General features: G+C 44.7%; 2 protein-coding genes across 2 annotated transcripts; one reads left to right on the forward strand and one right to left on the reverse strand.

The window, feature by feature from the left end:
- The first annotated feature begins 3,294 nt into the window (after positions 1-3,294).
- On the forward strand, positions 3,295-5,087 carry LOC121534978 (oocyte zinc finger protein XlCOF22-like). The gene is made up of 2 exons (XM_041841623.2): positions 3,295-3,328; positions 3,514-5,087. The coding sequence occupies exons 1-2, from the start codon at positions 3,320-3,322 to the stop codon at positions 4,816-4,818; spliced, it is 1,314 nt and encodes a 437-aa protein (XP_041697557.2). The 5' UTR covers positions 3,295-3,319; the 3' UTR covers positions 4,819-5,087.
- A 4,597-nt stretch (positions 5,088-9,684) lies between these two features.
- LOC123485181 (piggyBac transposable element-derived protein 4-like) lies at positions 9,685-12,098 on the reverse strand. Its single transcript, XM_045216089.1, has 2 exons — positions 11,982-12,098; positions 9,685-10,378 (listed from the first exon to the last, which is right to left on the reverse strand). Exon 2 carries the CDS (start codon positions 10,339-10,341, stop codon positions 9,685-9,687), a length of 657 nt encoding a protein of 218 aa, XP_045072024.1. The 5' UTR covers positions 10,342-10,378; positions 11,982-12,098.
- Between the last annotated feature and the right edge of the window lie 1,634 nt (positions 12,099-13,732).

Here is a 13,732-nt window from a genome sequence, read left to right on the forward strand (position 1 = left end):
CTTGTATGATGGTAGACTACATGACCAAAAGTATGTGGACACCTGCTCGTCGAACATCTCATTCCAAAATCATGGGCATTAATATGGAGTTGGTCCCCCCTTTGCTGCTATAACAGCCTCCACTCTTCTGGGAAGGCTTTCTACTAGATGTTGGAACATTGCTGCGGGGACTTGCTTCCATTCAGCCACGAGCATTAGTGAGGACGGGCACTGATGTTGGGCGATTAGGCCTGGCTCGCAGTCGGCGTTCCAATTCATCCCAAAGGTGTTTGATGGGGTTGAGGTCAGGGCTCTGGCAGGCCAGTCAAGTTCTTCCACACTGTATGGACCTCGCTTTGTGCACGGGGGCATTGTCACAGTGCCATCCGTTTTGTCACCAAAGCCCCATATACTACCCACCATTGTGACCTGTACGCTCTCGTTGGCTGGCCTCCGCTACATATTCGTCGCCAAACCCACTGGCTCCAGGTCATCTATAAATCTCTTCTAGGCAAATCCCTGCCTTATCTTAGCTCATTGGTCACCATAGCAACACCCACCGGTAGTATGCGTTCCAGCAGGTATATCTCACTGGTCATCCCCAAAGCCAACACCTCCTTTGGCCGCCTTTCCTTCCAGTTCTCTGCTGCAAATGACTGGAACGAACTGCAAAAATCTCTGAAGCTGGAGACACTTATCTACCTCACTATATTTAAGCATCAGTTGTCAGAGCAGCTTACCGATCACTGCACCTGTACACAGCCCATCTGTAATTAGCCCACCCAACTACCTCATCCCCATATTGTTATTTACATTGTTATTTATTTTGCTCATTTGCACCCCAGTATCTCTATTTGCACATCATATTCTGCACATCTATCACTCCAGTGTTAATACTAAATTGTAATTATTTTGCACTATGGCCTATTTATTGCCTTACCTCCATAACTTACTACATTTGCACACACTGTATATAGATTTTCTATTGTGTTATTGACTGTATGTTTAGTTTATTCCATATGTAAGTCTGTGTTTGTTGTTTTTATCGCACTGCTTTGCTTTATCTTGGCCAGGTCGCAGTTGTAAATGAGAACTTGTTCTCAACTGGCTTACCTGGTTAAATAAAGGTGAAATAAAATAAATAAATAAAAATGCTGAAACAGGAAATGGCCTTCCCCAAACTGTTGCCACAAAGTTGGAAGCACAGAATTGTCTAGAATGTAATTGTATGCTGTAGCCTTAAGACTTCCCTTCACTGGAACTAAGGGGCCTAGCCCGAACTGAGCTCTTCAGTAAGGCCATTCTACTGCCAATGTTTATCTATAGAGATTGCATGGTGGTGTGCTCAATTCTATACACCGGGTGTCCACATACTTTTGTATATATGTTGTATTTGTTGCTTACTGCATTCGTTTTTACTAACCAGTAAGTTCTAAATAGTATATAGTACGAATAGCACACAGTATGCAGTTTAAGTAAGTAGTAGGCAAGCCAGATTTCGTACACAGCCAGTATCATATTCTAACCAGATTCTTGATTACTGAATTTCCTGTTGTCATACTCAATTAAAATAATGTGATGTATGGAATATAATCAATGAATCAATGAATAGTATCAAGAAGTTATGAGAAATGTAACCTTACATCCTTGCCAATTGTAGACTCTGGGCGTGTCCGAATACCCATACTAGCATATTACATACTTAAACTTCATAGTATGTACTCATCGTCACATACTATTTAGCACGTACTGTTTAGTAAAAAATATGCAGTCTGCCATGGCTGCAACGTACTACTTTTGGTGCGTTCAAGACAACTGGGAACTCGGAAACAAAACAAGCTCAGACTGGGAAAAAAATACGAGTTGAGTGGGAGTGTTGTAGGTGAAGATGATAGGGTGGTGGGTTTTAATGAGTGTAGGGTAGTCGGAAGGGTGGTTTTCTTTCCCCTTTTCCCCTGTAAATTCCTTTGCTCTGTAAGTACACTCAAGATATTGTATAATATTGTGTGTTTGATAGTATGTGTAATGGATTTGCATGCCTAAAAACCACAGAAGAAGAAGATATTTCACTATAGTGGCGTGCCAGAGTGTTGTTGTTTTGGGCTAACGTTAGCTAGATAAGTAGCTAGCATTTGGAATTACATATTTCGAGTAAACTTGAGTTAACCGCAGGCCTAAACGTGTATCAATTGAAGAGTCACCTGAAGCTTGAGAGGAATGGGAGATGCAGTAGAGGAATGCAGTGCTGAGGCAGAGGTCACTTAATGAGGACGACTGGCTAGCTACTACTCTGAACTGTGTGTGGTGAGCTTTCTGGTGCCCAGAGCGGTCCAGTGGCTACACAACTCAGGCTGGTTCCCAGAGTAGCTAGCCCTCTACAAGATCGTCACCCGACTCCATCTTCATCAACCATCTCCCTGACCACCTTCCTCTGATCGAGCCATGAACGGTCCCTCTCCATCTTTGGAGGATGCATGCACTCAAAGACTTGGCCTCCATTGGTTGACCTAGCCAACTATAGCTAGGCTACTTATGACTATGTATTTAGTTTTTTTGCTTTTGATGAACTTTGAGATTGTAATGAAAAGAGCTATAGAAATTAAATAAATTATTATAATACCAAAGATGGTTTATTTAGTTTAGTAGCACAAAAAGCTCTGACGAAGCCAAGAGGCCGACATGTACCCTTCAATAAAAAAGTGATAGTAGCAAGAGTGTGTGGGTTTCTTTTTTCTTTAAATGTATCTAATTGTTACCATGCACCTGCAACAAAATGGCTCAGATGTGCAAGTGCATTTGCAGGAATGCCCACATGGAGGAATGCCCCGAATTGCGGGACTCAGTCACACACTATTGAAAGGCACGGCAGACAGCAGCCTGCAGATCTGTTTTCAAAGATGTAACATTACGATGAAACATTCGTGATCATTTTAAGGAAAACAAAAACGCCCTCTCCCAATGCATTGTGGCTGTAGAATTCCTGAAAAGTGTGCAGCGAATTCTACAAGATGAAGAGCCAAAATGAGTATAACGTCCTGGCATTTAAAGCATACTCGATTTTTGAAAATTAACATACTATTTTCGCATACTCAAATGGCCTACTATTTAGGACGCATGTATGGGTATTCGGACACGGCCTCTGTCAATAGTGTACAATATAACGTTGAGCATTGACAGTACCTAACTTAACTACTCCTTTCCCCCAATCACTCTCTCAGGTGAAGGACATCTCACTGGAGGCCACGGGAGCTTTGTGAAGCCAGCGGGACACAATACATGGAGAGATGACCAACCCATAGCTGTTGATGAGGGGAGTGGAACCTCAACCCAGCATGTTATTATGATAGAGGTTAGTGTCATTGTGTGACATAAAAAATTACAGTACATCAAATGTGGCCCATTTATTTCAGAAAGGCTCCCCTCAGCTATTCATTTACATCCTTATTTATCTGCCATAGGGGAGCTTGTGAGACTTCCCTATGACATCCAAGTCAACTCATGTACCGGTAATAACCACCTCTCTTTTTTTGTCAGTCTGCAGATGCAGAGGCTGCAGGTCTTGGAGGATCGTCTCTGGTCAAGCAGGAGAAGACTGAAAGAGAGGACCCACGACACAGCAGAGACATCCAGACTGGAGCAGCGGCTGGAGTGGCGCCCCCTGTAGCCATGGCGGACCTTGCGACTGCCGCCGCACCCCAGCCCAGGACCCAACGCAGCATCACGGAGGTCAGTGGAATGCCGAATGCCGTCCTCAAGTCAGAGACAGACACCGAGACTTTAAATGTAACACAAAGGCTCTTACACACAGGATCTGACCACAGATCAGACCCAGAGAGACTGGAGCAGGGGCCACTGGGCTGTCCTCCTGCTCCCGGCTCAGAGTATTTAGTTTACTGTAACCCGAGTCCGAGGACGGTTCATTCCCATCAGGACTTGGGTGAAGCTTCAGAGACTGTCAATGATCCGTCTTGTTCTTACGCTACAGAGATGGACACTGGCAACATGCCCTTGGGTTTAGAGACACATACTGATCTGTCTAGAGGGGACTGGAACCAGTACAGTAGTAGTGTATACTCTGAAGGGTGCCAAGATAAGAAAGGGGTGGTTATAGTGGTAGATGAGGTGACTGTGAAAGTGGAGGGCGTCGCTCCTCCCACATGGAATGAAGATAGTCACCTAGGAGACGGACACTCACAGGGCAGAGATTTCTTAGATTACAGGGAAAGTTTAGAGACAAATCTAAATGGCGCCACCCAATCCCCTTTACACGCATTCAGGGATCGCGACCCAGTGTCCACGTCAATGGCACCGTCCGATTCACATGGCTGCGTTCTTTTCGATCAGGTATTGAACTCAAATGACCAAAGTGCCAAGGCTTGGGGAGGGGGAGCAACATCAGGCAGTAGTAAAGAGAAGCGGTTCCTCTGCATGTTCTGTAACAAAGGCTTCAGCTGCCCCCAGAAGGTGGAGATCCACCAGAGGGTCCACACAGGGGTGAAACCTTTCAGCTGTACCCAGTGTCACATGCGCTTCGCCCAGGCTGGAGACCTGAAGAGGCACCAGAGGGTCCACACAGGGGAGAAACCCTTCAGCTGCCCCCAGTGTGAGAAGAGGTTCTCCCAGGCTGGTGACCTGAAGAGGCACCAGAGGGTCCACACAGGGGAGAAACCCTACAGTTGTACCCAGTGTCACATGCGCTTCGCCCTGGCTGGCAACCTGAAGATGCACCTGAAGGTCCACACAGGAGAGAGGCCGTTCGCCTGTAGGCACTGTGGGAAGAGGTTCTCAGAGAGGAGCTACCTCAGGATACACCAGCAGAAAAACCATTCCACTCTGTAAAATAGAAAATAACAATTTCACTCGATAGCTTCTGACGTTTAGATCAAACCCTGCGTTAACCCCCCAGCGTGAGTTTTTTCAGAATGCACTCACTAGCTAGGTGTCCATCCCAATTGGCAACAGATTTTCATGCGAATATTCTAAAATCTGCATAAAAACAATGAAATGGACTTGTTGCGGATCAAAATCAGTGTGGCGATGACTTAGTGTACCCAAAATGTACTTTTTCTATTAAGTTTTCATGTACCTAATAAAAATATGAAGTTCAATGTGTTTCCATCGCATTTTCAACTCAACCGATGGTTTTGTCACAAAAACTGTTGCATTAAATAGCAAATGTGCCTAATCTGGTCTTGGCACCTGCGCTCTAGCCAACAGCTCGCAGATACAGTACGGGTAGGCTGTGCGGCTTGTCTAGTCTACATGATGAGATTATTATGGATAATAGCGAGAATATATTTGTGAAAGGGCAGTCAAGCATTGATCATCATGTCACCAGAATAAGACCCTCTGTATTTATTGGAAAGCAGCATCAAGCTTATCACCGTGCACTTTCATCACCCTGTGAACTTCAGCATGATTTATTTAATCTGTAGCCTAATAAACTGCATGCTTTCTCAAGTCGTAGTGGGAGGACCACACACCATATCATTGCGTGACTCCAAATTTACTTCGATATGATGGTTATTATATCAATATTTGCACATAAAGGCATTTCCACCGCCATTTCCGGCATAATTAATTTTACAGACACAAAAAGATCCCACCATGTCGAACGAACAAATTATCTGTCAACATTTTTTTTAAATTACACTGAAACGTCCTGTTTCCATCACAGCTGTCGTGATTTTTGTTTAATACAAAAAAATATGAAGAAAAACTTTGGATGGAAACGTGGTTAGTGTTCCAAAATGTGATTGTTATGCAACAGGACAGTTAACCCACGCTGACCTCAAACCAAGGCACGATGCCTGCTAATTATCTATAGGCTATGTTTCAACTTGTCAATTTCAAATGATTTTCGAACAACAGTTTGAATTGATGTGTGTTCCGATTCCTCATTAATTCACATAGAAGTAGCCCATTTCACTGTGGCGGACAATTTACATTTGAGGCACTACGATGAGCCGGACAAACTTCTCTCTTCGATGAGAGCCCAAGCACTTCCCCAGTGTTTCCCCAGGTCACGTATGCAGACATTTGCGCATCTCCAGTCAGAACAGAACTTGCACAAACTTTTTCCCCCGGGCATTTTCCGGCTGACGCCCTCATTGCCTTCATTGTTGTTTTCCTTAGTAATAATAACTTTGGACATGTGTGCGTTCCTATCAAAGTAAGTACCTTATTACGTTATCATTATAGTGTCTGTATATCGTGTTATGTCATTTCTACTGTAGCACACCGTATGTATATATGGAGCATAATGTATTGTGTGCATTCCTTTATAACCGCGGACAAGCGAGGCACTCATTTCATAACCTTTATGGTGTTATACTCAATTGTGCTTATGTAACCAGCTACATTCTTCTATTAGCTCTGTAAAACAATGCTAATGGCATCAGAGAAGTATTAGCTTGTGTTGTATCTTTTGAAGCTGCCCTGGCCTCATGACCATGGCCTGTGTATTTTAGCTGTGCCCTGCCTCCTTGTGGAGTTCAGCAGTTACTGTTTCATACTGTTATTCATATTTGTGATTTTGTCAATGCAACTTATTATTTTTATAGCAGTGTTATTGTGTTACTACTTTAATTGTTTTGTTGCTATATCCTGATGTTGTATTGTAAATAGTAATAATTATTCTTTATTCTGTACTCACAGAAACCACACACAGAAACCGTATTGAACATTATTTGCCAACATCATAACGAACGGACATCTTTCTTGCCGACGATTGAGGCCAGCTTTTGTATGCTAGCAACATACTGTTTGAACATACAATCCTTTACAGTTTTACAGCAAGAAAATGTCTATTTATTCATATGCATAACCCATATTTCAATATTCATGTAGTGATTTAACAACTGCATCCCCACCCCTAAACTCATAGTATCATGGTATGTCACCTGTCAAGTCAGTCAGTCAGTAATTGCTGCAAATGTGCTAAATAGCGCTTGAATGTATGGTACTCCCAAAGCATGGTGCAACACACAGGGGTGTGTCACAAGCTAAACACATGTACTTTGTCAACAACCTCTGCTTCCTTCTCCTGGTGCCAGACAGTCAGATTTGCAGTGCCTCCGTGTGCGACTGTCTTGAGCAGCAGCTTGAGAGAGGGAAAATGCCGTGCAGTGAGCCGTCGGGGATTGTCTGAGGCAGGATGGCCCCCATTGGATGGACGCCAAGCGGGGCGGTGCTCCTCCAGCAGCTCTCTGAGGTTCTCTCTGTACTTTTGGTAGGTAATTACCTCACCTATGGGGTAAGGGAGTAGGGAGGATGAGGGAGGGGAGAGGATAATGAGGAAGTGGGTAGGTGGGTGAGATATTGTCACTTTAATTGCATAATTGAACTGTATGTCCAATTACAAAAAAACCTTGTTCAGTAATCTCACCTGTTATCTGGCGGTGAACTATGTGGCCATTGAGGACAGCAGTATCGATCAGATGGAAAAAAAATCCTATACCACTTGGTAGTTTTCCGAGCGCATTCCACAAAGGTGTTTATCATGTCCGTCTTCTCCACTGCCCCCATTTTGAGGTTAGTCAAGCACACAGTCTGGTTTGATCTTTCTCTCTCCCGTCAGGTGGTCCACCTTCCCTGTGGCCGACAGGCTGCTGTATGGACAGTGGAGAGGGCATGGACGTCTCGTTTGTCATCTCACTTTACCGCCAGCTGTCATCTCCCCCTCTGAATGTTCCTGCTTCCGAACGCCGGCATCCCCTTCCTGTTCAACCGGACTGTGCCACAGGCCCCTGTGCGGTTGGAGAGCAGATGCTGGAAGAGTGTGGGACTGCTGTACCAATTGTCCACATGCAAAGTGTGGCCCTTCCCAAGATGAGGAGCCAGCATAGCGATCATCACAGACCCCGACACCCCAAGCCCCTCATAATGTTGGATCTCAGTGGTGGACCCTGTGTAGACTATAATGTCCTGGACAAATCCTGTCTTCACGTCGCACATAACAAAGAACTTGACACCAAACCTGTGCCTTTTGTACGGAATATATTGACGGAATGCCAACCTACCCTTCCATAACATCAGGGACTCATCAATGCATAGGTCCTTGTATGGCACAAAGACCGAACCAAATGCTGATGTCAGGCTGGTAAGAACATTTCTTATTTTATGTAAGGGGTCATTTACAGTGAGGGAAAAAAGTATTTGATCCCCTGCTGATTTTGTACGTTTGTCCACTGACAAAGAAATTATCAGTCTATAATTTTAATGGTAGGTTTATTTGAACAGTGAGAGACAGAATAACAACAAAAACATCCAGAAAAACGCATGTCAAAAATGTTATAAATTGATTTGCATTTTAATGAGGGAAAATAAGTATTTGACCCCCTCTCAATCAGAAAGATTTCTGGCTCCCAGGTGTCTTTTATAGAGGGAACGAGCTGAGATTAGGAGCACACTCTTAAAGGGAGAACTCCTAATCTCAGCTTGTTACCTGTATAAAAGACACCTGTCCACAGAAGCAATCAATCAATCAGATTCCGAACTCTCCACCATGGCCAAGACCAAAGAGCTCTCCAAGGATGTCAGGGACAAGATTGTAGACCTACACAAGGCTGGAATGGGCTACAAGACCATCGCCAAGCAGCTTGGCGAGAAGGTGACAACAGTTGGTGCGATTATTCGCAAATGGAAGAAACACAAAATAACTGTCAATCTCCCTCGGCCTGGGGCTCCATGCAAGATCTCACCTTGTGGAGTTGCAATGATCATGAGAACAGTGAGGAATCAGCCCAGAACTACACGGGAGGATCTTGTCAATGATCTCAAGGCAGCTGGGACCATAGTCACCAAGAAAACAATTGGTAACACACTACGCCGTGAAGGACTGAAATTCTGCAGCGCCCGCAAGGTCCCCCTGCTCAAGAAAGCACATATACAGGCCCGTCTGAAGTTTGCCAATGAACATCTGAATGATTCAGAGGAGAACTGGGTGAAAGTGTTGTGGTCAGATGAGACCAAAATGGAGCTCTTTGGCATCAACTCAACTCGGCGTGTTTGGAGGAGGAGGAATGCTGCCTATGATCCCAAGAACACCATCCCCACCGTCAAACATGGAGGTGGAAACATTATGCTTTGGGGGTGTTTTTCTGCTAAGGGGACAGGACAACTTCACCGCATCAAAGGGACGATGGACGGGGCCATGTACCGTCAAATCTTGGGTGAGAACCTCCTTCCCTCAGCCAGGGCATTGAAAATGGGTCGTGGATGGGAATTCCAGCAGGACAATGACCCAAGAAGAAGCACATTAAGGTCCTGGAGTGGCCTAGCCAGTCTCCAGTCCTTAATCCCATAGAAAATCTGTGGAGGGAGCTGAAGGTTCGAGTTGCCAAACGTCAGCCTCGAAACCTTAATGACTTGGAGAAGATCTGCAAAGAGGAGTGGGTCTAAATCCCTCCTGAGATGTGTGCAAACCTGGTGGCCAACTACAAGAAACGTCTGACCTCTGTGATTGCCAACAAGGGTTTTGCCACCATGTACTAAGTCATATTTTGCAGAGGGGTCAAATACTTATTTCCCTCATTAAAATGCAAATCAATTTATAACATTTTTGACATGCATTTTTCTGGATTTTTATGTTGTTATTCTGTCTCTCACTGTTCAAATAAACCTACCATTAACATTATAGACTGATCATGTCTTTGTCAGTGGGCAAACGTACAAAATCAGCAGGGGATCAAATACTTTTTTCCCTCACTGTAGGTTGGCAGTAGCATTGTTGACGAAATGCAGGCATTGCAGCAGAACCAGGAAGCGGTCTTGAGAAAAGAGGGTGGCAAAGAAGGGAGTTGCAAACATAGGATCCATGCTCCAGTAATCCCTTAGGGAGTTCTTCTTCACTATTCCCATGAGAAGGACTGCCACCAGGTAGGTATACATTTCAGTAATTGTGGTTGTCACCCACTTTGCGAGCTTCCCCATCACTTCTGGCTCTCTCTTCTCCTGTAGCTTCAAGGCATAGCGATTTGTCTCGTCCACTATGTCTCGCTGCTCTGTCAGAAACAGCTTGAAGCACTCTGCCTCAGAGGGAGACAGCAAGGGGCTTTGCACTCCAGATTGGGACTCATCAAAGCAAACAGCAGGGCCAGGAGTGGTGAAATGGCAGCTACCACAGACCTCGTGTACTTCATCCACTGTCGGTCTGCCTCCATCACCACCAGCATCTTCAGGGGAACCTGGGACTCCGTCGGTGGACAAGGGGTCCTCAGATTCAGGGTTCTCAATGGCCACAAGGTTGGGGAGCAGCTCCTCACGGTCAGAATCAGATTTCTGACTTTCAGACTCACTGTCAGAATTTACAAAAATCTCCAGAATTTCCACATTTGTGAGTTGTCTCCTTTTGAAAGACATCGCTAAATGCTACAGCTTAGCCCACTAGCTACATACAGTGGGGAAAAAAAGTATTTAGTCAGCCACCAATTGTGCAAGTTCTCCCACTTAAAAAGATGAGAGAGGCCTGTCATTTTCATCATAGGTACACATCAACTATGACAGACAAATTGAGAAAAAAATTCCAGAAAATCACATTGTAGGATTTTTAATGAATTTATTTGCTAATTATGGTGGAAAATAAGTATTTGGTCACCTACAAACAAGCAAGATTTCTGGCTCTCACAGACCTGTAACTTCTTCTTTAAGAGGCTCCTCTGTCCTCCACTCGTTACCTGTATTAACGGCACCTGTTTGAACTTGTTATCAGTATAAAGACACCTGTCCACAACCTCAAACAGTCACACTCCAAACTCCACTATGGTCAAGACCAAAGAGCTGTCAAAGGACACCTAAAACAAAATTGTAGACCTGCACCAGGCTGGGAAGACTGAATCTGCAATAGGTAAGCAGCTTGGTTTGAAGAAATCAACTGTGGGAGCAATTATTAGGAAATGGAAGACATACAAGACCACTGATAATCTCCCTCGATCTGGGGGCTCCACGCAAGATCTCACCCCGTGGGGTCAAAATGATCACAAGAACGGTGAGCAAAAATCCCAGAACCACACGGGGGGACCTAGTGAATGACCTGCAGAGAGATGGGACCAAAGTAACAAAGCCTACCATCAGTAACACACTACTCCGCCAGGGACTCAAATCCTGCATTGCCAAACGTGTCCCCCTGCTTAAGCCAGTACATGTCCAGGCCCGTCTGAAGTTTGCTAGAGTGCATTTGGATGATCCAGAAGAGGATTGGGAGAATGTCATATTGTCAGATGAAACCAAAATATAACTTTTTGGTAAAAACTCAACTCATCGTGTTTGGAGGACAAAGAATGCTGAGTTGCATCCAAAGAACACCATACCTACTGTGAAGCATGGGGGTGGAAACTTCATGCTTTGGGGCTGTTTTTTTGCAAAGGGACCAGGACGACTGATCCGTGTAAAGGAAAGAATGAATGGGGCCATGTATCGTGAGATTTTGAGTGAAAACCTCCTTCCATCAGCAAGGGCATTGAATATGAAACGTGGCTGGGTCTTTTAGCATGACAATGATCCCAAACACACCTCCCGGGCAACGAAGGAGTGGCTTCGTAGAAGCATTTCAAGGTCCTGGAGTGGCCTAGCCAGTCTCCAGATCTCAACCCCATAGAAAATCTTTGGAGGGGAGCTGAAAGTCCGTGTTGCCCAGCGACAGCCCCAAAACATCACTGCTCTAGAGGAGATCTGCATGGAGGAATGGGCCAAAATACCAGCAACAGTGTGTGAAAACCTTGTGAAGACTTACAGAAAACGTTTGACCTGTGTCATTGCCAACAAGGGGTATATAACAAAGTATTGAGAAACTTTTGTTATTGACCAAATACTTATTTTCCACCATCATTTGCAATAAATTCATAAAATCCTACAATGTGACTTTCTGGATTTTTTTTCTCATTTTGTCTGTCATAGTTGACATGTACCTATGATGAAAATTACAGGCCTCTCTCATCTTTTTTAAGTGGGAGAACTTGCACAATTGTGGTGGCTGACTAAATACTTTTTTTCCCCACTGTACATAAACAACACTGAATGGCTCTGATTGAGTGTCAGAGGTTACGTGATTGACTGCCAGCACGTGCCACTTGTATCAATAAATAATTATCAGAATATGGTTTGTGTGGTAATAATTAATTAATTTACTGTTTTATTCAAATGTTTTCAAGTACTGGTGACAAATCATGCATTCCGATTCTTGCATAAATTGTAATGGACACGTGTGAAATACTTTTTTGAAGGTTGTACTGATTGATGAGCTAATGCTAAGCTAATTGCCAGCTATGTGTGGAGCCATGTTTGTTGACATCATACAATGCATTCTAGGTGCCACGTAAACGTCTGTCACAACAAAGATGTTATAACAAAACAAGGTGAAGGGATGGTTCACTCATCTTTTGGGTAAACTTACGGAAGTGAATGATGGTAGACGACACACCCCCTTCAACATGCATACTGCAAACAGACCCAAATCCTCTTGTCACCTCTTATCTTTGGTTGACACGAATAAACAAACATGGTGGCACGCACAAACTACCCACCGTTGGATTACCAAAAATGTTTATAACTAACCCAAGACAGACCACAGCCTGTCGTTTCCAATGGGAACAAATGATTCATAGTGGGCAGAACAAGCAAGGAGGGGGGCAGAGCCAAGCACGAGCTAGCGAGATCCTATTGGCACATTCAGCATGTATTTGCATATTTCCGTTAGGGAACGCCTACTCTGTGAAGTGTGCGCGTGTGCAATATCTGAATTCGCCCCAATCCTAAACAATGCAATTTTTTGAAACTTTGGCAAAGGGTAGTCTGGTCATAACAGATTCTAGTTTTGGGAACAGAACTGTATTGAGATCAAATGTTTCATCGATGAGAACATTTTGCAGAATGTCAGCCAAAATCCATCTTGTTCCATCTTCTCCCACTGACGGCCACTGGGCTTCCTCTCACCAACATATTTGGCTAAACAGTACAAATATGACTTATGCAGATCGATCAAGGTGGCGAAACAAGTACAGGGACAAAGTGAAAGAGCAATTCAGCGGGTCGGACACGAGGCGTATGTGGCAGGGGCTCCTAACGATCACGGATTACAAAACGAAAGCCAGCCACATCACGTTCACCAACGCCACCCTACCGGACGAGCTAAGCACCTTTTTCTCAAGATTCGAGCTAAATGACCCTGAGCTGCCGAGGAGAGCCCCCGATGACCTCGTGGGCTACACACTCTGTCTCCACTGAGGATGGTAAGTCATTCAAACGTGTTAACCCTCGCAAGGCTGCCGTGCCCTCAGAGCATGTGCAGACCAGCTGGCTGTTGTGTTCGCTGACATTTTCAATCTCTCCCTAGCTCAGGCCTCTTTACCTTCAATGTGTCCACTATCATTCCCGTGCCCAAGAAAGGGAAAGTAACTGAACTGAATGACTACTGACCAGTAGCACTCACTTCAGTCATCAAGAAGTGCTTCGAGAGGCTAGTCAAAGACCATATCACCTCCTCCCACCCCGACACACTCAACCTCTCCAATTCGCCTACCGCCCTGACAGATCCACCGTCGACGCAATCGCCATTGCACTGCACACTGCCCTTACCCACCTGGACAAAAGGAATGCATATGTGAGGATGCTGTTCATTGACTGACTACACCTCGGCCTTCAATACCATAGTACCCTAAAAACATTAGGCAACATTATCTCCTCGACACTGGGGCCCCACAAGGGTGTGTCCTTAGTCCCTTCCTGTATACCCTGTATACCCACGACTGCATGGACT

This window comes from Coregonus clupeaformis, unplaced genomic scaffold, assembly GCF_020615455.1.
Source record: "Coregonus clupeaformis isolate EN_2021a unplaced genomic scaffold, ASM2061545v1 scaf0604, whole genome shotgun sequence".
NCBI classification, from domain to species: Eukaryota; Metazoa; Chordata; class Actinopteri; order Salmoniformes; family Salmonidae; genus Coregonus; species Coregonus clupeaformis.

What these genes read in the sequence shown, in the direction of transcription:
- LOC123485181 (XM_045216089.1), bottom strand. Translation starts at nt 10,341, where the DNA reads ATGTCTTTCAAAAGGAGACAACTCACAAATGTGGAAATTCTGGAGATT.